The sequence below is a fragment of the Lissotriton vulgaris genome, chromosome 6 (assembly GCF_964263255.1).
Source record: "Lissotriton vulgaris chromosome 6, aLisVul1.2, whole genome shotgun sequence".
In the NCBI taxonomy this organism is placed as follows: Eukaryota; Metazoa; Chordata; class Amphibia; order Caudata; family Salamandridae; genus Lissotriton; species Lissotriton vulgaris.
The window spans coordinates 271,540,323-271,568,130 of record NC_141694.1 but is presented as its reverse complement, the minus strand read 5'-3'; the positions used below and the strand labels follow the sequence as shown (position 1 = coordinate 271,568,130).

The window sequence follows — 27,808 nt, the reverse complement described above, 5'->3', positions numbered from 1 at the left end:
CCTCTAATATTTAAAGTAATTATACTCAACTTAATAGCGACATGCTGTCCCTTAGGCCCCATTGCTCTCACATCTGCTTGAGGAGGTGTTGCACTTTAAATAGCGGACATATCTTTCTTCTACATGTAATTTACACATGTTACACAATCTTGGGCTGCAATTGCTTATTTACCCCAACCCTGCCCCACCCACACATACATCTCATTTGCCAATGTAATTTCCCCACCCTTCACACCAATGCCTCCATCCCACCTCAACCAATGCCCCAGCTTAATATCAGCACAAGCAGAACATGAATCATTTTAGTTCAACCACCACCAATTCCTGGTGGCGCCAGGCTTTAGTGTCAGCTAATACAATACTGTATGACATTTCAACATATTCATCTGAATTATTGAGCTTTATACCGAATTTGCTGGCCCATAGCATGGAATCTGCCTTGGTAAGTGTGTAAAACTATATTTGATTCACTTCAGATAATGGCTAATTTGTAGTTTTAATACTGCTTGACCTTTCTGCTGCCTTTAACAGAGCAAATCATAACATTCTTATTTAGAGGCTATGGGAGAGTGGCATCCAGGGAGTTGCCCCTGACTGGTGCATGTCTTATCACAAAGGTAGAATGAACGCAGTCCATCACCTGCCCTTCAATCTCAGTTAAAGAAAGTAAGGCAGGGTGCTCCACAAGGTTCTTCTATTAGCCCTACATTATTTAACATCCACCAGAAAGCCCTGCCAGAACTATTCAGTCATAGAATTAATTTCATGAAGTATGCTGATGACATCCAAAATATTCTGTCAGTGGATCAATGTTGTCCTCGGACTTACAAACCTTCTGCAACTGCTTAAGAGACATTTCTTGTTGGGTGGAACTGAACTCACTCACTTAAATTGCAGGGGGGAAAACATGGAAATTATTTGTTGTTCAACAGGTCAACCTCGCCACATTTTACTGATAGATTTCTGGCTGATACCCAGTAATTAGAAACCTGTTGCTTCCATGGCCGTGCCCAATATGGGTATTTATAAGGTGCTGATCTTTCTCTTTTTACCCACATTAAGAAGCTCTCTTCTTCCATGTTCTCCTTATTCAGGACACCTGGAAATATTTTACCTTTTCTACCTGATCAACATCGTTAGCAGGCAGTCCAGTCACTTATTTTGAGTCAACTGGATTATTGCAATTCTCTTTTTAGGTGCACCGGATGATCTTGTCAAGCAGCTGAGCTGCATTTAGACAGCTACTGATAAGTTAGCATTATCCTCTCTCTGTCATGCATCGTCTTCAGCAGTACTTGACAAATTGCAATGGTGGCCTATCTCCAACAAGTTTAAGTTCAAAATGTGTGGATAGTTTATAAAGCTGTGCACCCAATGGGGCTACTTGTCCTGCATATATTTACACATTACAAGCATTCCCGTATATTGCATTGGTCTGGAGCTAATCTTCTGACAGTGCCTAAAACTAGGAGGGCTTCTATCGGAGGTAGGGTCTTTTCTGTGCAAGCTGTACAGTTGTGGAACTCTCTTCCTGTCTTATGATGCTCTACTGATAATCGTCTAACTTTTATTTAACGGTTTAAAACTTGGCAACATACTCTTTATGTTATCGTCCTACAGCAATCTCTTAGTCAGTTTTGTTTTACCTGAGGCAGCGGTACAGTTGTAAAGAACCAGGAAACCTTTGGGAAAGAGTGGCACTATACAAATGTAGCTAATAATTATAAGTTGGATCATCATACTCACCATTGATTTATTATCAATTACAGCTAGTCTTTATCACTAGTTGTGATGTTTACAGTGCTGTTCCTTCCAGGCTCCTCAGTGAGGGACAATTCTCCCTTTTCTTCAGAAATGTGTCGGCAAAGGTCAAATCCAACATATGTGTCTTCCCTTGCACCAATATTTTCAGACTTGCCAAGTATAGCACGGGGTCTTCCTTGTTGCAGCTTTTCCTTGAGTGTAGCATACCCTCTTCTTAATTCTTGCAGTGCTATTGTAAAGTCTGGGAAGACAGTGATCTTGGGCCCTTCATATGTTATGTTTATGATTTTCCCTGACCAACTTCGATATCATATTTCGAAGCTCAATAGTTTAATAGAAGGGCTATTATAGGCTGAATGAATGTGATCTCAGCATACGAGACCTCTGTGCCCTCTCGACACAAAAAATATTAAACAAATGTGCCCTTTCAAACAGATCAGTGAGGAGTTTTCCATCTATTGTTACACTCCTTCCCTTATTTGTTGTTCTAGGAATGCCTACCATACACATACTGTTACACTTTGACATTACCTTTCGATCTTCATTCTTAGCTTGAACTATTTTTAGTAATGTTCCATTTCCTGTATCTTCTCACTGCATGCAGTATAGTCATTACGGATATATGGCGCTCTCTCCCAGCTCAGTCATGCCAATTCTGGTAGACTGTTGGTCTATCCATTCAACCATATGGTCAAGACAGGTTGAAAGTATGTCAATTTTTTTTATCTATAGTTAGTAGGCTTTGTTTGTTATCCATCCATTACCACTCTTTTAACCTCCTGAGCCAACATTAGTTAGGCAGCAGATATACAGTATTGCACATTACTCTTTATTGTAAGTTTTAAATGCCTTTTTATCATCAAATGGCAAATTAGTTTGTATATGAGCTCCATGGCACCATAAGAGGGAAGCATAGCCAAACCTGCTCTAGTTTTCCAGCACCACTGCCTATACCCCTGGATGCCACTATCAACAGAAAGCGACCTCCATCCCCTATCAATAGCGGTTAACAAGAGTGCGAGGACATATAGGACCCACAAGCCCAATGGCCATCCACTTTCCAACAATGTCGGCCCACTAAGAGTCAATTGGGGTCCAGCCTGCAAGGCCAAGTACTCATGTTGGAAATTAGTCTACTTCTTCCCGACTATGGGAGGCAAAGCATATCTGGTTGAGAAACATTGAGAGCAAATGGTAAAAAAGCTCCAAGAAGCACTAACAATACAAAAGCTGAGCAATCAGCAAATTGTTCCTCCCTCCCCACGAGAACAGGGAGTTTATGGAGAGCAAAGAGAAGTGTCATCATGCAGAACTGCTATATAGAAGAGTGAAAAATACGCATACAGGAAAGAGACCAGAAGACAACACAAAATAATAAGCTGAAATCCAAAACAAAAGCAAACAGACGAGGAACAGAAATGCATATATGCCTTGCTGCCACCAAATTAGACCATTATATGCCTGCTTCATGGACCACAGTGCAGCGCTCAATGGAATTAACTGAAGCATCCTCTGGAAAACAATGGCGGAGTGGGGCATACCAAGGCAACTCCTGGCGGCACTTACAGCGCTGTACACCAGCACCTGGGATTGAACTAAAATAAAGCAAACCCCTACAACGGAAAACACTTACACCAATAGAGGGCTCAAACAGGGCTGCGTCATCGCCCCCACTTTGTTCAATTGATACACCGCTGACTTAAGAGGTGAATTGCTGAAAGGGAATATATTCCCACCCAAACTAAGTCAGATGAAACTTCTCATCACACAGTTGAAGTGACAGTAAAAACAGCTAAAATTACTTATACCCTATCCGAACTATACCATAACTTACAAAGCCACAATTGAAACAAACAAATTCCAAAATAACTTACAAAGCCACTCAGCAGAGGCCATCTGAAGAGCCATAAGGGCGAAACTGCCAGCTGCAATAAGCTATAGCCATCTTGCCTTTCACCAAGTCATTAGCGCATTGCTATATAAGAAAATATTTAACATCCCTAAAACACCTGGCGTACACTGATTTGCCTCGAGTTTGACCTGGTGAATATGGACATTGAATCTAAAAAGGACGTAAGGGGGCGTGGCCAAGATGGCGGGCTGAGAGGACGCACTTGCCGAGAGCTCCCGAGCCACTGGAAACCCTGCACCGCTCACAGCCGCTGATCTCCCCCAGATCGGGCGGCTACCACACCTGATGATCCCCGTGGTGGTGCCGAGCAGTCGGTGAGCCCCAGTTGTCCCGCCGCGGCGGTGGTTCTGCTCGGGCACCGACCGAGGCGGTGCCCGCTGAGAGACCTACGGGAGGCCCGCGAGCCGCGAGACCTTCAGGCTTTGTGTTCTGGCGAGGTGATCCAGCGACTGCGAGTGGCCTGCCGACGTGCCCGTAACACGGCGCCTGGGTGGGTGCCGAAACGGCCTTCGTCGACGGAGCGGAGCTGAATAGACGGTGGCCGCGGAGGCGTAGCCGACCTACGGCAACTACGCAAGACCGGGGCTCGAGAAGGCCTACCCCACGTGGCTGCTCTGGTCCCCTCCTGGCCGCGACGGAGTGAGGTCGTGCTTCCAGCGTGCTTGCACATCCCGGCGAGCCGGCCCTGGTTGTCTTGCGCCCTGCGAGCCTGCCCTTTGACTGTACGCCCTGCATGTGGACCCGTGACGGGGGTCGGCCTCGATTCCGGGGCGTTGGCCCCATTGCCTGTCACGGGCGGCCATTTTGAAGAACTCGGAGCAGCCGCCCGGCCTCGAACGGGGCCTCTGGACTGCAGTGCTCCCTTACTAGCGACTGAGGGACCGGCCAGCTTCTGCTGCTCAATTGCCCTGGCCTGTGGCGCCTACTCGCCGAGTTGTGGACGTCGGCGATTCCCACCTCTCCAAGATGTCGAATGCCAGGGGGCAGAGGAGAGGCGATCGGACTTTGCCAGACATGTTGGGACGCGGTGCCCTGCGCAACGGCGGGGCCCCACCTGCCCTGAGCCCCCCGGCCAACTCCAGGGGCGCTGACGGCGGAGAGCCCCCAGTGACCCGGTCGTTCCTGGAGTCCCTGTTTAGCTCCTTGAGGGAGGATTTTCAGACTTTGAAGCAGGAGGTGGCCGGAGAGGTCCGGGAAGTCCGAAGAGAAGTGGACTCCCTGGGGGAGCGAGTTAACACTGTGGAGGCGGCTGGTCATTCTAGGGACGAGGAGATCACCCACTTGCAGCAAGAGGTCCTACGGCTGCGGGAACAACAGATCGAGTTACAGGCCCACGCCGAGGACCTTGAAAACCGGTCCAGGTGGAACAACATCAGGGTCCGGGGTGTTCCGTCCAACGAAGAGGGTGAGGACGTGGCCGCCTACCTGGGAGCCCTATTCTGCGAAATCCTGGGAGAGTCTGAGGACTTCCAAATACGTATCGACAGGGCGCACAGGGTTGGCCGTCCTCGCAGGGCCTCGGCGCCCCCCCCGGACATATTGGCCTTCTTGCCGGACTTCCCCTTGAAGGAGCGGATTCTCCGCGAGGCGCGGAGGCAGCAGCCTTTCCGCTTCAGAGATCGCCCGGAGGCTCTATATCAGGACTTATCCACGATCACGTTACAGAAGAGGAAAACATTTAAGATTGCCACGGACTTCCTTAGGGAGCACGAAACGCAGTATTCGTGGGGGCACCCCTTCCGATTGATTTTCCGGTGGAATGGAACATTGCACCAGCTTCGGTCCTTCCAGGATGTCTGCGGAGTATTGGGGATCACGGCTTCGGACACGGACACCCCGGCGCCTCGCCGCAGACGAAGCACTCGAGACGGCTGGCAACAGATCGGAGAGAGGCGATCCCCGCCGCCTGCGAGGCCTGACTCGCCCACGATTCGAGCGGACATGTCGAGCGCCATCCAGGAGGCCTCCAGGGCGACGACGAACGGCGATGTGGCCATGACGGCCTGAACTTACTCCGGGGGGAGTCTACATTAGCTTTTCATCATTGCAGGTGCGGGGGTTCTAGGGGTAGGGGGAGGCGGGGGTGCTGGTGGTGGTGGCTGGACGTCCACTTGATCGACTTTCCACGGCCTTGTCCGATAAGGACCGGACTGGGACAATGACGCTTTTGAATGAATGGCTTGGGGAGCGGGGGGAGGAGGGGGAGTTGGTGGGGGAAGTTTCGAGTTTGGGGGTTTGCTGGGGGGGGGGGGGTGGGGTTGGGGGGAGTGTGGGGCAGGGTGTGCGGGGTTCTGGGGGGAGGGGAGGGGTCCACACAGTTGGGGTGTTTTGGGGTTCGGGGACTGTACTGTGCCGTTGGGAGGTTTGCTTTCGTTGTGCGAGGATGCTTCTTGCTGTGGCCTTTGAGTTTTGCCCGGTGGGCCTTGCCCGCCTTCATGTGCGTTTCTGGTGTTCCCCTCAGTGATGGCCCTTAAAGTTGTTACTCTGAATGTGAAGGGGCTGAATAATCCGGTTAAGCGGCGGGCTGTCCTGTCCCTGTTAGAGAACTCCCAGGCCGACATCTGCCTACTGCAGGAGACCCACCTGCTGGCCAAGGACTGTTCAAGAATGCGCACCCCTAAGTTCCCCACGCAACTCTTTTCTTCCAGTGCCTCTAAAACAGCAGGTGTGGCGCTTCTGTTATCTAGAGGGTTCAAGGGGGAGGTTTTGCAGAAGGTAGCGGAGCAGAAGGGGAGACTCCTGGCATATAGGATCAAGGTGGGGGGCTTGGTGTTTACTGTAGGCTCCATATACGGCCCCAATGACCGTCAGGACCAATTTCTGCACAGGGCGCTGGAAGACGTGGCATCCACTCCTGACAGGCACATTGTACTGGGGGGGGACTTGAATGTGGTTTTTGATGCGACTCTGGACAGGTCTGTGCAGAGGCGCCACCAGTTGGGGGAGCTTTCAGGCTCGGTTCGTACCCGACTGGAGGAGCTTGATATGCACGACATGTGGCGCCGCCTCCACCCCGCGACTCGCGCATACTCCTATTTCTCCAACGCCCACAAGTCCTACGCGAGGCTGGATCATCTTCTAGTGACGGGCCCGATGTTCGAACTGGCCTCGAATGCCGACATGGGGGTCCTCTCTCTCTCTCCGACCATGCACCGGTGGAGCGCACTTTCCGTCTACCTCCAGTGGCTCGTCCGAGGGGGGTCTGGCGTCTTAGGGATACGTTACTGCACAGGCGATCGACGGTGCAACAGATCCGTGCGGCCATAGCGGACTTTCAATGTGTAAACGACAACGGCGACACTACCCGCGCGACGCAATGGGCTGCCCTGAAAGCTGTGCTCCGTGGCGAATTTATCGCTATCTCCTCGGCGGAGAACAAAGATCGCCAGCTTAAAAGAGACGAGCTTACTCGACAGGTGCGGGAGCTGGAACAGGTACATCACAGAACGGGCGCCCCCCGAGTCTGGAGGCAATTGAAGGCCGCCAAGAAACTCCTGTCCGCTCTTGACACAGACAGAGCGGAGTACGCGGTGCTTCGCCTGAAGCACAAGTATTACACCGGTGGGGACAGGTGCGGCCGGATCCTGGCGCACAAGCTCAGGGTGCAACACCAACAGCACCGGGTGAAGGAGTTAGTTACCCCTACCGGGGGGTCGGTCACGGAGGACGGGCAGATCGCGGAAGTTTTCTGCAACTACTACGCTGACCTCTACGCTGGCGAGGTCCCCTCCGCACGGGCTGAAACGGACTATCTAGACTCGGTGTCGCTCCCGTCGCTGACGCCGGATCAGGCCCAATATCTGGAGCGGGAGATCCGGATTGAGGAGGTGGTTACGGCGATCTCCCGGCTCAAGACTGGTAAGGCCCCGGGACCAGATGGTTTTATCCCTCTCTTCTACAAGACCTTCTGCCAGGAGCTCGCGCCTATTTTGACGCGTCTTTTTAATACATTCTCGGAGCCGGGTGCCATTCCCCCTGAATTTCTTCAGGCTACGGTCTCTGTGATCCCGAAACCGGGCAAGGATCGGACTGCTTGCGGGTCCTACCGCCCAATCTCACTTTTGAACACAGACCTGAAGGTTTTCACTAGCATTCTGGCGGCACGTCTGGCGCTTCATCTCCCGGGCATGGTCGACTCGGATCAGGCCGGCTTTGTACCAGGCAGGCAGACTGTGGACAACACGAAGAGAGTGACTCATATCCTTGAGAAGGCCTCGAGGATTCCCGGGGAACGCATGCTCCTCTCCATTGACGCGGAAAAGGCGTTTGACAGGGTGCACTGGCCTTATTTGGAGAAGGTCCTGGGCAAGTTTGGGGTCGGCGAAAAGTTCCGGCACCTGGTTTTCAATTGCTACCGTTTCCCATCTGCGGTAGTCCGGGTGAACGGGGGCAGCTCTCGGCACTTTCCAATAGAGCGTGGTACAAGACAGGGGTGCCCACTGTCCCCTCTGCTCTTCGCTCTCTATATGGAGCCGTTCGCTCAAAGGGTCCGCCAGAACCCCGACATCATAGGAGTCCGGATGGGAGAGTTCCATCATGCTCTCAGCCTCTATGCGGACGATGTAATACTGACACTCGACGACCCACGGAGGTCCCTGCCTGCATGTATCGCGGAACTGGACCTCTTTGCTACGGTGGCGGGCTTCAAGGTGAACCTTGGGAAGTCTGCGGCCCTTGATATCTCGCTGACTAGCGCCACCAGAGCTGACCTGCAGAGGCTTTTCCCCTTGAGCTGGTCTGGGGACCGGATTCCGTATTTGGGGATCCTTTTGGCACCCTCTCTCCCTCTGATGGTCACAGCCAATTACACAGCTTTGAGTACAAAGATCAAGGAGGAATTGGCCCGCTGGGACAGGGGCACGTTGTCGCTGTTGGGCAGGGTGGCCGCCGTGAAGATGACCCTCCTACCACAGGTCCTGTACCTGTTCAGGGCGCTCCCGCTACAGCCCCCCAAAGGATGGCTCATGGAGACTCAGTCGGCCATCGCACGTTTTGTGTGGCAGGGCCGTAGGCCTAGGATCAAACGGACCATAGCTACACTGGTGCCGGAGTCTGGTGGACTTGGGATACCGGACCTGCAGAAGTATTTTCAGGCCGCCCAATTGCGCTACTTGGTGGAGTGGAGCCGGTGGGAATCGGACAAACACTGGCTGTTTCAGGACCAGGCGGTAGCAGGCAGAACGCTACAAGAGGTGCCTTTCCTGAGGAGGGCCCATCGGCCCCCTAACCTTTATGCCTCCTTTGTGAAGCGGGTCCCGCTTCGTGTGTGGGACTCTGTGGCTACCAAGCAGGAACTCACTACCTTTCCCTCTCCCTTCACGCCACTGATTGGTAACCCGGACTTTGGCCCGGGTATGGAGCCTGGAGCCTATGATCACTGGCGGGCGGCCCGATGTTTCACTTTATATCATCTATATGGCCCAGAGGGTGTCGTTCCCTTCCAGGACTTGCGTCGGGATCTTGGCCTCCCCGAGACGGAACGCATGCGGTATATGCAGGCACGTCACTGGGCGCTACAGCCTCAGGTGCGCGCGACGGCAGACCGGACGATCACGGCGTATGAGCGCTGGCTAGTGACTCTCTCGTCGGACGCCAAGCTCATCTCTGACTTGTATAAGATGCTGCAACCCCCCCCTTTCACATCTACAACCCGGGTAGGGAGCGGTGGGAACGGGAGCTTGGTCGAGTGCTGAGCCATACTGAATGGGACCACATCTCCTACCGAGCGCGTCACTCCGCCTATCACACCGGGCTCACAGAGACCTTCACCAAAATCACAACCTATTGGTATCGCACTCCTGAGAAATTACATGACATGGACCGCTCAATACCTGGGACATGTTGGCGCAACTGTGGTCAGACTGGCACACTTACTCATATATTGTGGGACTGTCCTCTTCTGGCTCCTTACTGGGAGGAGGTCCTTAATGAGGTTGACAAATGCTTTGGAATAGAACTACCCCGCCTCCCTGCCTATGTCCTACTGGGTTTGCCGAATGGATTAATGTACCCTCTCAGATCTAAAAGGGGTAGACAGACAGCGATAGCTTTGGGGTCAGCAGTACAGAACATACTCATTCACTGGCGCTCCACCACGCTCCCCACTGTTGTCGGCTGGCTACACAGATTGTGGCATGTCCTTGGCATGGAGAAGCTGTCCCTAGTGGTGGTGGGGGACGTAGACACTTTTGAGTAGCTGTGGGCACCCTTCCATAATTTGTTATGCTCAGAATTCAAAGAAATCACTTGCCCTAGGTATCTTAGACTGTTGCGGCTGACACCGCCGCCAGATCCGCCTGTTTAATCGGCCCAAGCTGGCTACTGGTGGTGGGGGTAGACAATAGGTTGCCACAGGGGAAGAGCGAGTGGTTGACGGCACAGTACAGGGGGTGGGGAAGGGGGCTTGGGGGTTGGGGGGGTAGTTGGCTGGGTGGGGGGAGGGGCAGGGTTGTTCCCCCTTTTTTCCTTTTTCCTTTCTTCCTCCTTTTGTTTTCACCCACAGGTGCGCGAGCTGTGAGATCCAGGCACGACTGTGCCCACCGTGCTGAAGGGACTGCCTTTATGTATCTATTGTACCATGCGCACTGATTCTGAGGGGCACCTGTGGTTCTATGTTTGTTTTGTTGTTTCCTTCCTCACCCTGCTTCAATAAAATACTTTAAACCTAAAAAGGACGTAATTAAGTTCCATTGCCGGGTTACCAGGACGAATCCGGAGTTGTTGCGAGGTGTTCTTAAAATCCTATTTCTAAGCAAAAAAAAAAAAAAGCAGCTGGTCAAAGTTTTTCGGGAGCGTTAGAGACACCCTAAATCTGGTCCTGATCGATGCAATAGATTCAAATACAACAATCGATCATTTAAAGAGAACTTTAAAAGAGCAAGGTAAGCAGGCTTCAAGAGATCACAACATAAAACAAATCAGAATTATTTCAGGAGCAGCGGGTCTTGATACATAACATGAAGCCAACTCTTGTCAACCATATCTGAAGGCAGCCTTGGGTAGACAAGCGCCAAAAAAACATACTATGGATCAGGCTATTAACAACGCCTATGTTGGAATATAGGTCCAACTGGAAGAAACCTGCATCAAGGCATGGCCAATATTGGCAGTGCCAATTTCACTCTGAATCTGCGGCGAACATTATATGCTGTTGCGACCCCAGAGGCAAATTTACCTAAAGGCAATTTTCCTGAAAAATGGGATCCGAACATGCAAAGAAGCGTGGACATACATCTTTACTGCAGTTGTATCAAAGGAACTAGCACAAATTGGCAGTTGTCCAATTGGGACTGTCACATGAGAATATGGAACATGAACTGAGGCTAGCAGTGCCAAGAATATCTTGACCAAGATTAGATAACAGGCCATTTCAACAGCTGTTTTCTTTGTATTGCAGTAGCACGTGCCACTTTATAGCAGCTGTTCTAGCACTGCCGGACTGGACTGGACTCATAACAGGGCACTTCGCATTCTGTTCGCCAAGTACACTCATTGAGGACATCAGCACCTCCACATGGCACTTTATAAAACAGCCTTAGAATATCTGACCTCTTGAATGCAGAACATGCTAGAAATTTCCAGTGGCTTTTTGTCCTCTTGTTTAAGACGCCATTTGTTTTAATAGTACGTCCAATAACGCCGTAATTGTTTGTCATAATTCCTAGAATATCTTGACCAGGATTAGATAATAGGGCATTTTGCTAGATGATTGCCAAGAATGCTTACTATGTAATGAACAAGTTACTTACCTTCGGTAACGATATATCTGTAAGAAACATTAGTTAGTGTTAGATTCCTTACCTTAGAATATCCCCAGGCGTCAGTCTGGATCCGGAAACTTTTGCGTAGCAGTACCCCTGCGCGTCGGTAGGCGTCGTCTGCAGGCGTCCCCTGCGGCTCCGCGTCCGTCGTCTGCGTCGTGCGCCGTGATGACGTCGCTGGAGTACATAGACGCCGCCTCCGCGCGCTGACGTCAGTTCTTTGCACACAGCATTTCCGCGCCAGGAGACGCAGAGCCATGAGAGAACCAACACTGGTGCCATGTAAAAACTAGGGCCCTGAAAGGGATGACCTTAACCCTAGGTATCAGTTCGCAGAACGGGGAGGATGGGTGGGTTCGGTAAGGAATCTAACACTAACTAATGTTTCTTACAGATATATTGTTACCGAAGGTAAGTAACTTGTTCATCTGAAAGAAACACGTTAGTGTTAGATTCCTTACCTTAGAATACATACCCCAGCAATACCAACCCCGGTGGTGGGTCTGCGAACCAATACAAACTACACCAGAAAGTCCTGGAGGACAGAACGGCCAAAGAAGCCATCCCTCCGGACTTGACTGTCCAGGCAGTAGTGCCTCGCAAAGGTGTGCAGCGAGGCCCACGTAGCCGCTTGGCAAATGTCCTGCAAGGGGACTCCCCGGCCCAGGGCAGTGGTAGCCGCCGTGGCCCGAGTGGAATGGGCCCTCAGCCCAACAGGAGGCTCCTTCCGAGCCAAAGAGTAGCACGCTTTGATGCAGAGGACGACCCATCGAGAGATGGTTCGCTTACAGACCGCCCGTCCCTTCTTCGCACCCACGTAGCCAACAAACAGTTGGTCATCCACCCGGAACTGGCGTGTGCGATCCATGTAAAATGAAAGCGCACGTTTTGGGTCCAGACGATGGAGCCGCTCTTCATCCTTTGAAGGATGCGGAGGCGGGAAGAAGGAAGGGAGGGTGATGGACTGCCCGATGTGAAAGGCCGAAACAACCTTGGGCAGGAAAGAAGGTCTAGTCCTCAGAACCACCTTATCAGGATGAATGGACAGGAAAGGAGGTTGGACAGAAAGAGCCTGGAGCTCACTCACTCTCCTGGCAGAGGTGATGGCAACCAGGAAAGCCGTCTTTAAAGTCAGGAGACGGAGAGGACAAGAATGAAGGGGCTCAAAGGGAGCACACATTAGAAAGGTCAGAACCAGGTTCAAATCCCACTGAGGCATCACAAACGGAACAGGTGGAAACATGTGAGTGATGCCTTTCAAGAATCGAGTTACAATCGGGGATTTGAACAAAGAAGGCTGATCAGGAAGCCTTAAAAAGGCTGAAAGGGCAGAAAGGTAGCCCTTGATAGTGCCCAGAGCAGAGCCCTGCTGGGCAAGAGAAAGAAGAAACAGAAGAACCTCCGAAAGAGGGGCAGAAAGAGGATCCACAGCCTTTGCTGTGCACCATGCCACAAATCTGTTCCACCGACAGGCGTATACCGACTTAGTGGAGGGACGCCTGGCTGCCAGAATAACATCACAGACTTCAGGAGGCAAGTCAAATGGCCTCAACTGCCGCCGCTCAATCTCCAAGCATGGAGGTGGAGACTGGACAGGTTCGGGTGGAGGACCGTCCCCTGCTGCTGCGACAGAAGGTCCTCCTGAAGGGGCAGGCGGATCGGGGGACCGACTGACATGCTGAGTAGCTCGGGATACCAGTATCTTCGAGCCCAGTCCGGAGCCACAAGGATAACTTGGGCCCGGTCGCGCCTGATCTTCTTCAGCACTCTGGGCAGAAGTGGTATAGGCGGAAAGGCGTATAACAGACCGCAACTCCACTCGCGCCGAAAGGCGTCGCCGTGCGAGTGCCGTCTTGGAAACTCCAACGCGCAGAACTGATGACATTGCGCGTTCTCTTCGGTGGCGAATAGATCTAACCAAGGCTCTCCCCATCGCAGAAAGATGCCTTGCGCCACGTCCGAGTTCAGACGCCATTCGTGATCCATCGAGCACAGACGGCTGAGTTCGTCCGCCCTGGCGTTCAGAGAACCTGCCAGGTGTTGAACCGTCAGAGTCACGCCCTGACGTTCCAGCCATTGCCAGAGGCGCAGAGCCTCCTGGCAAAGGGTCCACGACCCCACACCGCCCTGTTTGTTGCAGTACCACATGGCGGTGGTGTTGTCGGTGAACACCTGCACCACACTCCCGTTGACAAAGGGGAGGAATGCCTTCAGTGCCAGACGAATCGCCCGCAGCTCCAACAGGTTGATATGGAGCCGGGACTCCGCCGGAGACCAGATGCCTCTGATCTCTGCCTCTCCCAAGTGGCCACCCCAGCCCTGGAGGGACGCGTCCGTCACGACAACGTGCTCCGGTTGGGGAAGGGAGAGGGACTTGCCCCTGACCCAATCGCGGTCCGTAAGCCACCACTGCAGTTGTCTCGCAGTGCCCTCCGAGATCAAGACGTGGTCGGACAAGTTGCCCTGATGCTGGGCCCACTGAAACTTCAGGTCCCACTGCAGAGCCCGCATCCGCCACCGAGCGTGATGCACCAGAAGGATGCAGGAAGCCATCAGTCCCAGCAGCCGCAGCGTCAACCTGACCGAAACCCGGGATAGCGGCTGAAAGATGGGAATCAAAGCCTGAATATCCCGAACCCGCCGTTCCGGAGGATAAACCCGAAACTGCGCCGAGTCCAGAACCGCTCCGATGAAAAGGAGCTTTTGAGAGGGACACAGGTGTGATTTCGGCACATTGATGGAGAACCCCAGGTCGTGCAAGAGGTCTGCCGTCATCTGAAGGTGGTGGACGACTGTCTGGGGCGAGCCCGCCTTCAACAACCAGTCGTCTAGGTAGGGGAAGACTGAAACCCCCAACCTGCGCAGATGGGCTGTGACCACCGCCATCACCTTTGTGAACACCCGTGGGGCGCTGGTAAGGCCGAAGGGAAGCACGATAAACTGAAAATGCTCCTGGCCTACCGTGAACCGCAGGTAACGCCGGTGGGCCGGCAGGACGGGGATGTGAAAATAGGCGTCCTGCAAGTCCAACGCTACCATCCAGTCTTGTGGGTCTAGAGCAGCCAAGACCTGAGCTAACGTCAACATCTTGAACTTCTCCTTCCGGAGGAAGCCGTTGACGTTCCTTAGATCCAAGATAGGACGTAGGCCCCCCTTGTCCTTCTTGGGCACCAGAAAGTAGTGGGAATAACAACCACGCCCTACTTCTGGCCCAGGAACGCGCTCGATGGCCCCCTTGGCCAAGAGGGCCGTAACTTCCTCCTGCAGAAGTGTCAAGTGGTCCCCCGACACACGGTGGTTCTGCGGTGGCATGGCTGGAGGGGAGGTCTCGAAGGGGAGGGAGTAGCCCCTTCGGACGATTTGCAGCACCCACCTGTCCGAAGTGATCGTGCGCCAGTGAGCGTGGTGATGGCGAACCCTGCCACCCACTGGCGTCACATGGGGCCGAAAGCACGGACTAGGAGGATTTTGGGGTAGATGCTGCGGGGGAAGGTGTGGTCTGACCCCGCCGTTGTCCCCGACCGCCACCACGGCGGTTTCCACGGCCGCCACCGCGTTGGAAGGATTGTTGCGGCGCGTGGCTGGCAGCACGTGTGGGGGCGCCCCTTCCTTGGCCACGAAAGGGACGAAACGAACCCGGTTGCTGACGCTGGGTCGAGAGACCCAAGGACTTGGCCGTGACCCTGGAGTCCTTGAAGCGTTCCAGCGCGTGGTCCGCTTTGTCACCGAACAGGTGACAGCCATCAAACGGCATGTCCATCAGGGTATTCTGGACATCAGCCGAAAAATTGGCGGATCTCAGCCAGGCGTGGCGACGAATCGCCACCGTCGTAGACATAGCTCTGCCCAGCGAGTCGGTCGTATCAAGACCACACCGAATTGAATATTTCGCTGCATCTCGGCCCTCAGCCACAGCCTGACCGAGCTTTGCCCGCACCTCCATGGGGCATTCTGGCAGCAGCTCCGCGACCGTATCCCACACAGAGTGGGTGTAGCGGCCCAAGAGGCAGGCGGTGTTGCAAGACCGCAGGCCCAAACGAATGGACGAGAAGACCTTTTTGCCAAACTGGTCATACCTCTTGGATTCCCGGTCGGGCGGGGCCGACGGGAATGCGGACTGGGAGGTCGAGGCCTGGATCACCAGACTCTCAGGAGTGGGGTGGGTAGACAGGTACTTGGGGTCGTCCGGACAAGGACGGTGGCGCCTGGCCACGTTCCGATCAACAGGCGCACCTGAAGCGGGCCTGGACCACGTGCCCAACAGAACGTCAGACAAGGCTTCATTAAACGGCAGCAGTGGCTCCAGTGGGCATGACTGCGGTTTGAAGACCTCGGTGAGGATGTTAGGCCTCACGGCCGCGACGGGGAGCTCAAGGTGTAAGGCCTTGGCAGCCCTCATCAGCACCACAGAATAGGCAGCTCCCTCCACCGATGCCACGGTTGGAGGAGAGATCAAACCAGGGTTAGGAGAGTCGTCCAAACCACTGGCATCCCCCAAGTCACCTGTCCAGTCCGGGTCATACTGGCACTCGCGAGCCAGAGGGTCCTCGGACCCCTCCCAACCTTCACCGTACTCCTCATCCTCTCCGTATTCGGAGTCAATGATGAAGACCGGCTCCTCGGGGTTCATGGGCCCCATCGGCGCCGGGACCGGCGTCGAGCGACGCCCGTCCGGCGCCGCGTCCGGCGTCGGAGAAGGTAAGGGGACGGCGCCGCCCGGAGCCGGCGTCGGAACACCACCGCCGGCCGGAACCGGCAGCGGAGAACCGGCGCCGCGCGGGGGCGGCGTCGGGGGTAACCCCGATGGCAACGGCGCCGGGGAGGCCGGAAGACCAGCCGGCGCCGATCCCAAAGGCCCCTGCGGCGCCGGGGTCGGAGCCGTCGGCGGCGCCGGGGCCGGAGCACCCGACGGCGCCGAGGCAGGGACACCCGAACCGCTAGGGCCCCCAGACGGTAGCACTGGGCCCGAAGGCGCCGTAGGCCCCGTCGGAGAAGCGAGCGCCCTCATGGCCATGAGGAACGCCTCGATCTCCTCAGGCGTCGCGCCATGCCCAGGGACCGGAGGGTATGAGGCAGGCCGCGCCGGCGACTCTCGCGGAGCCGCGGGGTTGGGGTCACCCGAGCCCCCGGCCGCATCGCGCGAGCGTCGGGGGGAGTCGGGGTACGATGACGACGCCCCGACTTCTTGTGCTTCTTACCTGACGAGCCTGACGAGTGGTGTCGACTTCCGGAGCGCCCGGCGCGGCTCCGCGAACGCTCCCTCGAACGCTCTCTCGACCTCCGGCCGGACCGGGACCGCTCCCGGTCCCGACGTGGGGCAGACACCCGGAGCTCCAGTAGCTTGCGGGACCGCTCCCGCCTAGCCTTGTTGGTAAGGGCCCGGCAGTCGACGCAGGAGTCCACGTCGTGGTCAGGGCCCAGACACCGGAGGCAGAGGCGGTGATGGTCTGTGACCGACATCGTGCGCTCACAGTCATCGCAATTCTTAAACCCAGGCATCCTATCAGGCACAGTAGAGGAAAAAACAATCGAAAAACTTGGTCAAAGACCGGAGTACTGCTCTTCAGATCTGCGTCCACTGGCGCGGAAAAAAGAAGAACTGACGTCAGCGCGCGGAGGCGGCGTCTATGTACTCCAGCGACGTCATCACGGCGCACGACGCCGACGACGGACGCGGAGCCGCAGGGGACGCCTGCAGACGACGCCTACCGACGCGCAGGGGTACTGCTACGCAAAAGTTTCCGGATCCAGACTGACGCCTGGGGATATTCTAAGGTAAGGAATCTAACACTAACGTGTTTCTTTCAGATCTCACTAGCACCTGGCACTTTATACCACTGTTCTAGCACTGCCTAATAGGATTTAGTTAACAGGGCACTTCGAGCGTTGATCGCCAGGTGCATTATTTAGGGCTTAGGCACCAGCATGCATTATTTTACAGAGCAGCCTTAACATCTGACCTCAGCAGATGTTGGAAATGTCCACTGGCTTTTTGCTACTTGGTTAAGACGCTATTTCATTTAATAGTAGTTCATCAACGCTGTGCTTGCTTAACACTCTTTGCATCCGTGCATGAAATTTTAGTGGCAATTTCTTTCCTTTTTTTCTCCTTTTTCAAATAGAGCACTTTACTTTAACAACTGAAGCATGTTTAATTTGAAATGCACCAGATAAGGCATGTTTACTGCCTCTGAGGACGTTTTACTGCTAAATTTGCCATCGTTTTCCTTATAAAATCGATCCAGGATACATTATATGCTATATAATTTAAATTTCTGCAAGATTTTCTTTTAATGATTGTAAAGATTTTAAGTAATTATACAGTAAAGCTTATTAAACAACTTGGCAATGTAAAGCACTATCAACACAGAAGATGGAGGCTTGTTCATTAGTTTGTCAGTGCTTATAGTATGTGGTGGTGTAAACCTAGAATCATGCTGATGAACAGGTACAATGGGCCAAATGAATGATAAAAGATGGAAGCTTCACTTACAGAGCCCCAATTGTTTTGAATCAAAGTGGACTGCCTTCTTGTACCGAAGCCCATACTTCTTTTGGATGCATTAACCAAATTACTCTCAAGCCAACCATTATTCGTCCTAATGTTCATGAAAAGGTTCTTTTGTTCTCTTTTTTTGCCTCAATGAATGCTAAACTCTAGTAAACTAGGATCAGTTTCTAGAGATCTATGTCTTTTTCTTCTACTTCTTTATTCCACACCCACCAAAGGATTCGAGCAGGAACACCAGTCTATTGAGTAGAAGAACAACCTCATTTCTTACTCTCAGACGCACACCGGTTCTAAGTGGACAAACTCTCTTGATCCACTGTTTGTTTCACAAATGTGTCAGTCCCTCCAAGTAAAGCATTACAATTAGGCTGCAAACTCCCACACACCAGATGCAACAGTCATGGTCTTTTACATCACCTTTTTTCTCTATGCTGCATCTGTTGCACCTCTAATGGCTTTTACACATCCAGAAAGGGAAATATAACAAATAAGCAAAAACAATTCAACCGTGCATGATTACTGGAATCATTGTGATTGTTGAAATCATTATACATAGCTCCAAGGCTTTAGCAACTTGTATTCAAGTAATAAAGAACTGAATGTTATATTCTTGTTAATTTCTTTAAGACCCAGGACATCATTACTCTGGCATTCAGTGTTAATCCATCATTAACTTACATTGGTTAAGTAGAGCCAGCTTAAGCATTCCCCTAGAGGACTGTTGCATAGACATACAGAACCGTCAGCTTACTGTGCCCAAGGATTCAAAGATAGTTAATGTAAATGTAAATGTAATGTAAATGTAAATGTAGGTGTATTTATATAGCGCAACCTGTCACCCAAAGGGCATCCTGGCGCTGTATTATAATAGGGTCAACATTTATTCAGGGTGGAAAGGCCCATATAGAGGCGTGGTGACCTAGTTATACGTGCACAATACCTCCAATGAGGTAAGAAAAAAATGAATGTAAAAAGACTAAGAGGCAAAAATTAAAAACGTACTTCAAAAAAAGAGGGTGGGCTCCACCCCTACTTGGAACCATTTCTGATAAGGCAAGATTTACATCAGTTTGATATGGTGGGCTTTTCTACACTCACTCTGCACTCGATAAGTTAAATCTCATCTAAACCTTAAGATGCTTTTAGTTACAAGGGAGGAGATTTTATGAGCTGGTCTGCATATTTGAAAACAGAAAAATGCAATCCTTGATTTCAGGCCACGGGTAGAACTAGAAATCTACAGCTCTCCACTGACCAAACTAAACTAAGAAACCAATAATACTGGTTTTCGAACATTAAAATAGAAATATTTTCTAAGGGGTTTAATGTGCATCTTTTCTTTTAATATAACAAAATACGAAGCTATATCTTACTTTTATTAACAAGGTTGACTCAATCCCTCGCATGTCAATCAAGGAATTTGCCACCACTGGGTCATCTATTTCGAGAGCAGTAAGCACAGTAGGGAATTCTCGGTGAAATGCAGCTCTACGTACAGAAAAGAAAAATATGGTTAGATTTAAACAAACAATTATTCAAAGCTGGGATTTCATGATGCTGTCCTAAATATATTATTTTAAAACAAAAATGAAACGTCTAGGAATGAATAAGTGAAAAGCAAAGCAAACCAGAATATTTAAAGGTGTATCATATATACATGGCTATCTGTGAACAAAACTACGATAGCAGTAATATCTGCAACAGAAGCGCCCTACATTACAATACTAATTAATAGACGAGTGGGGGGAGAGCAGTGCGTACATTTTTACTGGTAAAATATCATTGGATCTGTCATAGACCAAGGAGAGGAAAAACAAATTAAACGACGGACAAAGCGCCTTCTCATACAAGTGCTAATGTAGTTTGTATTAATTGTGATCTAATGGCGTCCAGTATCTACTGTAAAAACTGGTGCTTAAAAGGAAATTGGATGTCTAAAAGTTGTAATCATACACAAATGCAAGCTTTACACAAAGATATATATATTATTTTTATCCCATAATAACAATATTGAACGTATTTAATTCATACATCTAAAAAAGGGCCTGCTGAGTAAAATTGAACTCATTTCCAGGTCCCTCTTGCATACGTCTGCTCCCCAACAGGCTGCAAATTATTCAACGGCTCTCAGAAACAAGACCTTACATACTCTTCGGAAGGGATGTACCAGTCTCCCAATAATATAGATTTTTTATAATGAAAGCTATCTCCTTTTTTCACTCCTAAATAAATCTTGAACATGGCTGACACGAAGACTGGTGGGAGCCTAGCATTTCACACTATTTTAATTGTATTGTTATTCTGATTTATATTTCGTCAGGTTTGGCTTAATTTTTCTAACTGTATTTCCAGATGCAGAGCAAGAGTTAGACTAAAAAAGCATGTTTACGTGTGGTTAGTTTTTCCTCCTTTATTGTGGTGTCTGTCCTCCTCCACAGTGGTGGCAAAATGCTTTGAGCGCACCCAAGGCAAGCTCACCTGCACCCCTGACCATCCAGATGTGCACATCGGGCAGGCAAAATATTATGAAGCCTGCTTATCAAGTGGTGTCCCTCAGGAAGAATGTCTAGGTCTAAATAACGATCTATCTAGGCATTCCTTCATTATAATTAGTTCATCTTATGCCAACAAGATTCCTGGTTGGAACAAGAATGGATTACAGGAATTTATTTTGGGCTAGCATAATACTTGTTAAAACAATTGTAACATATTCAAAATGACTTAAATCACTCTGCAATCGGCCATCAGAAAACATGACTCACCTTTAGAAGCATGTAATGTAATGTAAAGGGACTTTGTATAATGCTCGGTTACTCCAGGGAGTGTCCTGGGGCTATGCTCCTCACGTGTTGACTGGTAGAGGGACCTAACCATTAAGCCTGATTAAAAAGCAATGTCTTTAAGTTCTTCTGAAACTGGGAGGTTGATAAAATGTTCCGTACTCCAAAGGAAATTTGTTCCATGCCGACGGTCCTAAGACTGAGAAGGAACTGCTACCCGATCTAGACCGTCGAATCCTTGGGACGTTGGCCAGAAAAAAGTTAGCTGAGCGAAGGGACCTAGATAGAGCATATAAACAGATCCTGGCTCGAAGGTACCCCGCAATGAAGGGCCCTATGTACCAATAATAAGGTCTTAAAAAGGATCCTTTTCGAAATAGGGAGCCAGTGCAACGCCCTTAGATGTGGGGATACATGTGTTCTCACCATCGTCCACAAGAACATCATCCGCATCACGACCGACGCCGACGACACCCTAGCCACCGCCGAACACCTCCACTTCCAGATTCACACCGACCCAAAGACGACCCTCAGAGACACCCTCATCTACCGACCCCCGGGACCACGTACGTAATTCAGCGAAGACATCACGGACTTCATCAGCCCACACGCCCTCCCCTCCGCCGACTACATCCTCCTAGGGGACCTCAACTTCCACCTGGAGAACAACAAGGACCACAACACCGCCACCCTGCTGGACAACCTCGCCAACCTCGGCCTCAAGCAACTGGTTAACACCCCCACCCACTACGCCGGCCACAAGCTTGATCCCGTCTTCTCATCCAGCAAGCACATCAGCTTCAGCCACTCCACCGGCCTCCACTGGACCGACCACAGCTGCGTCCACTTCAGATTCAGGAAAACCACAACCCACCACCACCCGCAACAGGTTCCTCACAGGAGCTGGAGCAAGATCACCGCCGACCAGCTCACCACCTCCCTCAGCCAGAACCCACCTGCCAGCACATCAGATGCCAACGAAGCAGCCCGCAACTTCACACAGTGGCTGACCGCCTGCGCCGATGACCTCGCAACATTGAAGAACCCTCCCAGCAGACCCAGGAGCAAGAAAGCCCCCTGGTTCACTGACTAACTCAAGGACTCCAAGAAGACCTGCCGCACCCTCGAGAAAGCGTGGCTCCTCGACCAGAACACTGACAACATGACCGCCCTCAAACACGCTACCCGCAAGCACCACCAGCTCATCCGCACCACCAAGAAGAAATCACTGAAGGAGCGACTGGACAACAACGCCCACGACAGCAAGGAACTCTTCAGCATCGTCAAGGAGTTCTCCAACCCCAGCACCGGCAACAACAACATCACCCCTTCACAAGATCTCTGCGACTCCCTCGCCTCGTTCTTCCACAGCAAGATTGCCGACATCCACAACAGTTTCGGCGCACCATCCACGCACCCAACCACCGAACCAACGAACCCCACCGTCTCCCTCCGCACCTGGACCACGGTGACCACCGAAGACACAGCCCGCACGATGAACACCATCCACTCGGCTCTCCAACCGACCCCTGCCCCCACCACGTCTTCAACAAGGCCGACTCCACCATCGCACCCCAACTCCGGGACATCATCAACACCTCCTTCAACACCGCCACCTTCCCGGAGAGCTGGAAGCATGCCGAGCTCAGCGCCCTACTGAAGAAACCAACAGCGGACCCCACCGACCTCAAAAACTTCCGACCCATCTCGCTCCTCCCTTTTCCTGCCAAAGTCATCGAGAAGATCATCAACAAACAGCTTGCCGCCTTCCTCGAGACGAACGGATCCCTCGACCCCTCGCAGTCCGGTTTCAGAGCCAACCACAGCACCGAGACCACCCTCATCGCAGCCACCAACGACATCCGAGCCCTGCTCGACAACGGGGAAACAGCGGCACTCCTACTCCTGGACCTCTCCGCAGCATTCGACACTGTCTGCCACCGCACCCTAGTCCAACGCCTCGACAACACCGGCATCCAAGAGAAGGCACTGAAATTGATCATCTCATTCCACGCCGGAAGAACACAGAGAGTCCGCCTCCCCCCGTTTCGATCCGAGGCCACCGAAGTCATCTGTGGCGTCCCGCAAGAATCATCACTCAGCCCGACCCTCTTCAACGTCTACATGAGACCTCTAGCTGCCATCGCAGGCCAACACAACCTCAACATCATCTCCTACGCGGGCGACACCCAGCTGATCCTCTACCTCACCAGAGACCCCGACACCGTCAGAACCAGCCTACATGAAGGGATGAAAGACGTCGCCGAGTGGATGAAGAACAGCCGCCTGAAACTGAACTCAGACAAGACGGAAGTCCTCATCCTGGGACCATCACCCTCCGCCTGGGACGACTCCTGGTGTCCCCCAGCCCTGGGCACCGCCCCCAAGCCAACAGACCACGCACGCAACCTGGGCTTCTTCCTGGACTCCTCCCTCTCGATGACCAGACAAGTCAACGCCGTATCCTCATCATGCTTTCACACCCTTCGCATGCTTCGCAAGATCTTCCGATGGATCCCGACCGAAACCAGGAAGACAGTAACCCAGGCCCTCGTCACCAGCCGGCTGGACTACGGAAACACCCTCTACGCCGGAACCACAGCAAAGCTACAGAAAAGACTCCAACGCATCCAGAACGCCTCCGCCTGACTCATTCTGGACATCCCCCGACGCAGCCACATCTCCGGCCACCTGAGGGACCTGCACTGGCTCCCCGTCAACAAGAGGATCACGTTCAGGCTCCTCACCCACAAGTCCCTCCACGACCTGGGCCCCAAGTACCTCAACGACCGACTGACCTTCTACACGCCCACCCGCCAGCTACGGTCTACCAGCCTCGCCCTCGCAACCGTACCACGCATCCGAAGAGCCACCGCCGGAGGCAGATCCTTCTCCTACCTGGCGGCCAAGACATGGAACTCCCTCCCCATCCACCTCCGGCTGACCCAGGACCACCTCGCCTTCCGGAGACAACTCAAGACCTGGCTGTTCGAGCAGTAGCGACCCCCTTGCCCCAAGCGCCTTGAGACCCTTCCGGGTGAGTAGCGCGCTATACAAATGCCATGATTGATTGATTGAAAGAAAGAGTACGAGCTGCAGCGTTTTGACCCACCTGTAGTTTGCTAGTCAAATAGTCAGGCAGGCCCAGATACAGAGCATTACCATATACAAGCCTCAATGTACTTAAGGCCTGTACAAGCAGTTTCTGAGCCGAGAAAATGCAAACACATAGCATACTCAACAGGCCAAAACACCTCCCAACACTGCAAAAACTAAAGTACGCCATCGAAATTAATGGCCAGATTCTTAGCCGAGCTACTCTGGCATGGTGGAGGCTTAGTGTCCACAGGCCAAAAAGACTGCTAAGGCTCATGTACCTTTAAACCAAAAAAAGAGTAGCTCTGTCTTTTTGGCATTACATTTAAGCTGGTGAAGTGTCAGCCATTAGAAAACTGCTGTCAGGCAAGTTCTATTTTGTTTGCCAGGGAATACTTCATCGTTGCACCAGGAAAACAGTAGATGGGTGTCATCAGCATAACAAATTATTTTTGCTCCCAGGGCCTCTGCCAAAAGAGCAAGCGGAGTGAGATAAATATTAAATAGTGAGGAACTCAAAGTCGAGCCCTGAGGCACTCCCACTTGCCAATCACGCAACCCAAACAAAGAAGGAGGGCACCATACCTCTTGACTACTTCCCTCAAGGAACGAGGCCAACCAGTCCCATGCAGTCCCCTTAATTCCAATAGCATAAAGTTGGGCCAAGAGTGAGGTATCAGGTACTGTGATGAAAGCTGCAGAGAGATCTAACATAATCAGCAATGCCCTACCTCTGACATCTAAGACACCCATGATATGATCTACTACTTCCACTAGTGTTGTCTCTGTACTGAAACTGGGGCAACAGCCAGATTGACCTGGATGTAATAAATTGTTTCTTTCCAGGAACTGTGGAGCGGATGGTTAACGTGCTTCACTAGAACTTTCAAGAGGACTGGAAGCAAAGAAATGGGACTGAAATTGGATGGTTCGCCAGAGTCAGACTGAGGTTTCCTGAGCAGCGGCAGGATTTTTGGTTGCTTCCAGATTGCTTCCAGGTGGGAGGAACTATAGCTGATGACAGAGAAGCATTCAAAATTGTATTGGCCACCGGATTAATGATATCTGCCACTAAAGTCAGCCGGGTCGAACAGAGATCCGGACTTAAGGCTGTGGACCGTTGAAAGAGATCCTTCCAAGGAGATGGGATCAAACCAAACAAGAGTGATAGAAGGATTCTGCATTGGATAAGGCTGCATATAGCCCCCCATAGACTCCTCTAATCTGTATAGCAGGGAGAAGACTGGCCTGGATATTCGCAGTCTTAGTCTAGTGTTTGACGGTAAAACAGTGGATAGCGAGTTGGTGGCAAGGCTCCTGGTTTGGATAATGTGAAGCTTTACCAGTTCTCTGCTATTAGTTCTGTTCATTATTGGGGACGAGGACAGCCTGGTGAACCACATTACAAAAGCCATAGGAAAGGTAGTAAAACAGTTTCATTTTGTTTCCAAAAATGCTAATAAAACTGCCAGCTTTACATCGTAATGAAGGAACACAGGGTAAAGCACTTTTTTTTCAATTTGTACCCGAACTACTGAACGTCCATCTAAATGGCTATCAAGCTTTTAGTGCCATGAAACAACAAGAATACCAAACACTTTAGAACAGACAACACATAGGGATGTATTGGTGTCCATTTCAAGCACAGTACAGGCTATTAGTGAACTGATGGCTTTTTTCAAAGGCATGAAGTAGAGGCCCATTAGGGTAAAATGCTGAGACTCGTCTCCTGCAGGCCATGCATAACTTAAAACCTATATTGTAGGCATAGGCTTGAGATAGCTGTTGCAAAAAGGAGAGGACAAATAAGTATACTAATAAACAAGAAAAATACATTTCCTTATACTTTATTATGCTCAACAATGTCTTCTTCTACACAGGACTGCCTTGCCAGTGAAAAGGTAGTAGATGGAAATCCACCAAGGGTTAATGGTAGTGTGCCAACATATAAATATGTACTTGTGTCTTTGATATATTCAGATAAAAATAAAATGCAGAAATAACAGTTTGAAGCTAAGTACTAGTTTCTGGAATCCAAAAACAAACTGGGAAAGACACACAATGCTGTATAGGCGAATGAAAACGTTAACTGACAAAAATGTAACAGCATTTATGATTCAGTCTCTCGCAAAACCTCACGTTTTACCTTATGTGGTACATTTAAACTAGACCTTCCCACCAGATGAAAGAATGAGCATTTAGTACTCATTCTCATATCACTCTAAGTAGTTATATGACCCACACCCCATTGATTTAAATGAATACTTCAGCAGGACACTGAAGGCCAACCTGCTTTCTGTGTTGTAGACTTCTTTTCGAAACTCATTGACAATAATCTGTGGTCTTTGTCCCGGCTGGTAGAATTTTGACATCAGCACCTGAAGCATTCTCTCGTCTCGGTGATTATCGCAACAAAAGGATTGTAAAAGATTCTTTAAACAACATTCAACAGCCAGAGCGAGCTGTGGGTCCTTCAGTCGGATGCACGCTCCTACAAAATGAAAACAAAGACTTGCAATAAAATGTTGTCATGAGCTAGTAAACTGTCAGAATGTCGATTGACTATAGAAATTAGGCACAAGTGCCGGTAAAGTAAAATGTATTGAGAATATTGTTAACTCAAAAACATTGCCAGGGGGAGCATAGCAGCTAACCAGATGGCCAAAGACCGTTGTAAGCACTGTTAATAATGCTCTATACTCTCCCCTTTCTAATAAAGTTCCTATGGCAGAGAAAAAGTGTTTTGACACAAATTGTATGAGGGGCAGTCGAAAATTGAGAACAATTTTATGTCAATCACCTGGAGATCTAAATTATATCCAGGTTGAAAAGCGGAGTATAAATCAGTGGTAAGCACTAGGAATCTTATTTTACAAGAAAAAACATGGTATGTATGTTCTGCGTCTAGCTTTGGTGATTCAGCAGCATTTTGGAGAGTGATAAATAGACAATATTTCACAAACTAGAAGCGCACATTAGCTCAGATAGATGGGCGAATCAGTTTAAATCTATTTTTTGGCAATTTCTTTGTTATAATTTTTTTTATGGAAGGTTTTCTCAATTCAAAACATTGTATTATATAAGACACTAGCAGCGTAAGAACGCATCATCCACATCACCAGGATTGCAGTTACACAGCAGTAGAAGTTAGTATGATACTGTAAAAACATAGAGCAGCCAGTACCGCCCAGGCACAACACGTTGAACAAGAGGGTGTATCGTTGAACAAGAGGGTGTATTGAGCACAATGACTAGTATTCAAGTGTCCTCAGGAATTGGAACAAAAGTTACAAGCAAACAATAATAAAGGCTGGAGAAGTACACTACACACCACCAGAGTGCAGGGGTGTCCTGATGCTGTAGAAAGAGGAAGGGTCTGGGGACAGAGGAAGGGGGGAATGTTGAGTGCGAGGGGGGTGTAGGGGGTCGCCACTATGAGGCCTAGATAACTTTGCAAATGCGTATCCAAGTAAACACTTGAAGAACTCTGAACCTGGGAGGTAAAAAGCAGGAGTGTTCCAGGCAAGTCAAGCAGTGGTTGCCAAATAAGTGCAGATTTAATGTCAGTGTTCGCTATCTTGGGGATAAGAGCTTCATGGCCCTTACATGCCATGGCCTTGTGAACCACTAGACCCTAGGAGGGGCAGTGGGCTTCTTCAAGTGAAGTGCTATGAGCTGCTTGGCGGCTGCCTAGCCTATGGCTTACGAGGCCTCCAATTAGTCTGAGTCATTGCCTCCCACTCTATGTGCATATGCGGAGGACAGCTATGTTGTAGGAAGCTAGGTGGGGAAAGCCTTTGATATGTCCAAGGATTTCCTTCAAATAAGTTGCTATGGGGGGAATGACCACCATATGTGGAAGAAGTCGCCAGGGGACGTGCCGCACTGCGAACAGGGGCCAGCGGTGGCAGGGTAAACTGCTCGAAGGCAGGACGGTGTTTAGCACCACTGAGTCACCAGTTTGTATGCTGTCTTGCGTTGTGCT

The 27,808-nt window shown here is 50.9% G+C and overlaps 1 protein-coding gene across 2 annotated transcripts in view; it reads right to left on the bottom strand.

The window, feature by feature from the left end:
* Positions 1-27,808, bottom strand: part of SMC6 (structural maintenance of chromosomes 6) — a 602,788-nt gene that overhangs the window by 334,398 nt on the left and 240,582 nt on the right. For both annotated transcript variants that reach the window (XM_086926302.1, XM_086926303.1), the window contains exons 15-16: positions 26,113-26,314; positions 19,321-19,435 (exon numbers count right to left, since the gene is read on the bottom strand). In XM_086926302.1, the coding sequence (XP_086782428.1) occupies positions 19,321-19,435; positions 26,113-26,314 (317 nt within the window). The remainder of the gene's footprint in view (positions 1-19,320; positions 19,436-26,112; positions 26,315-27,808) is intronic.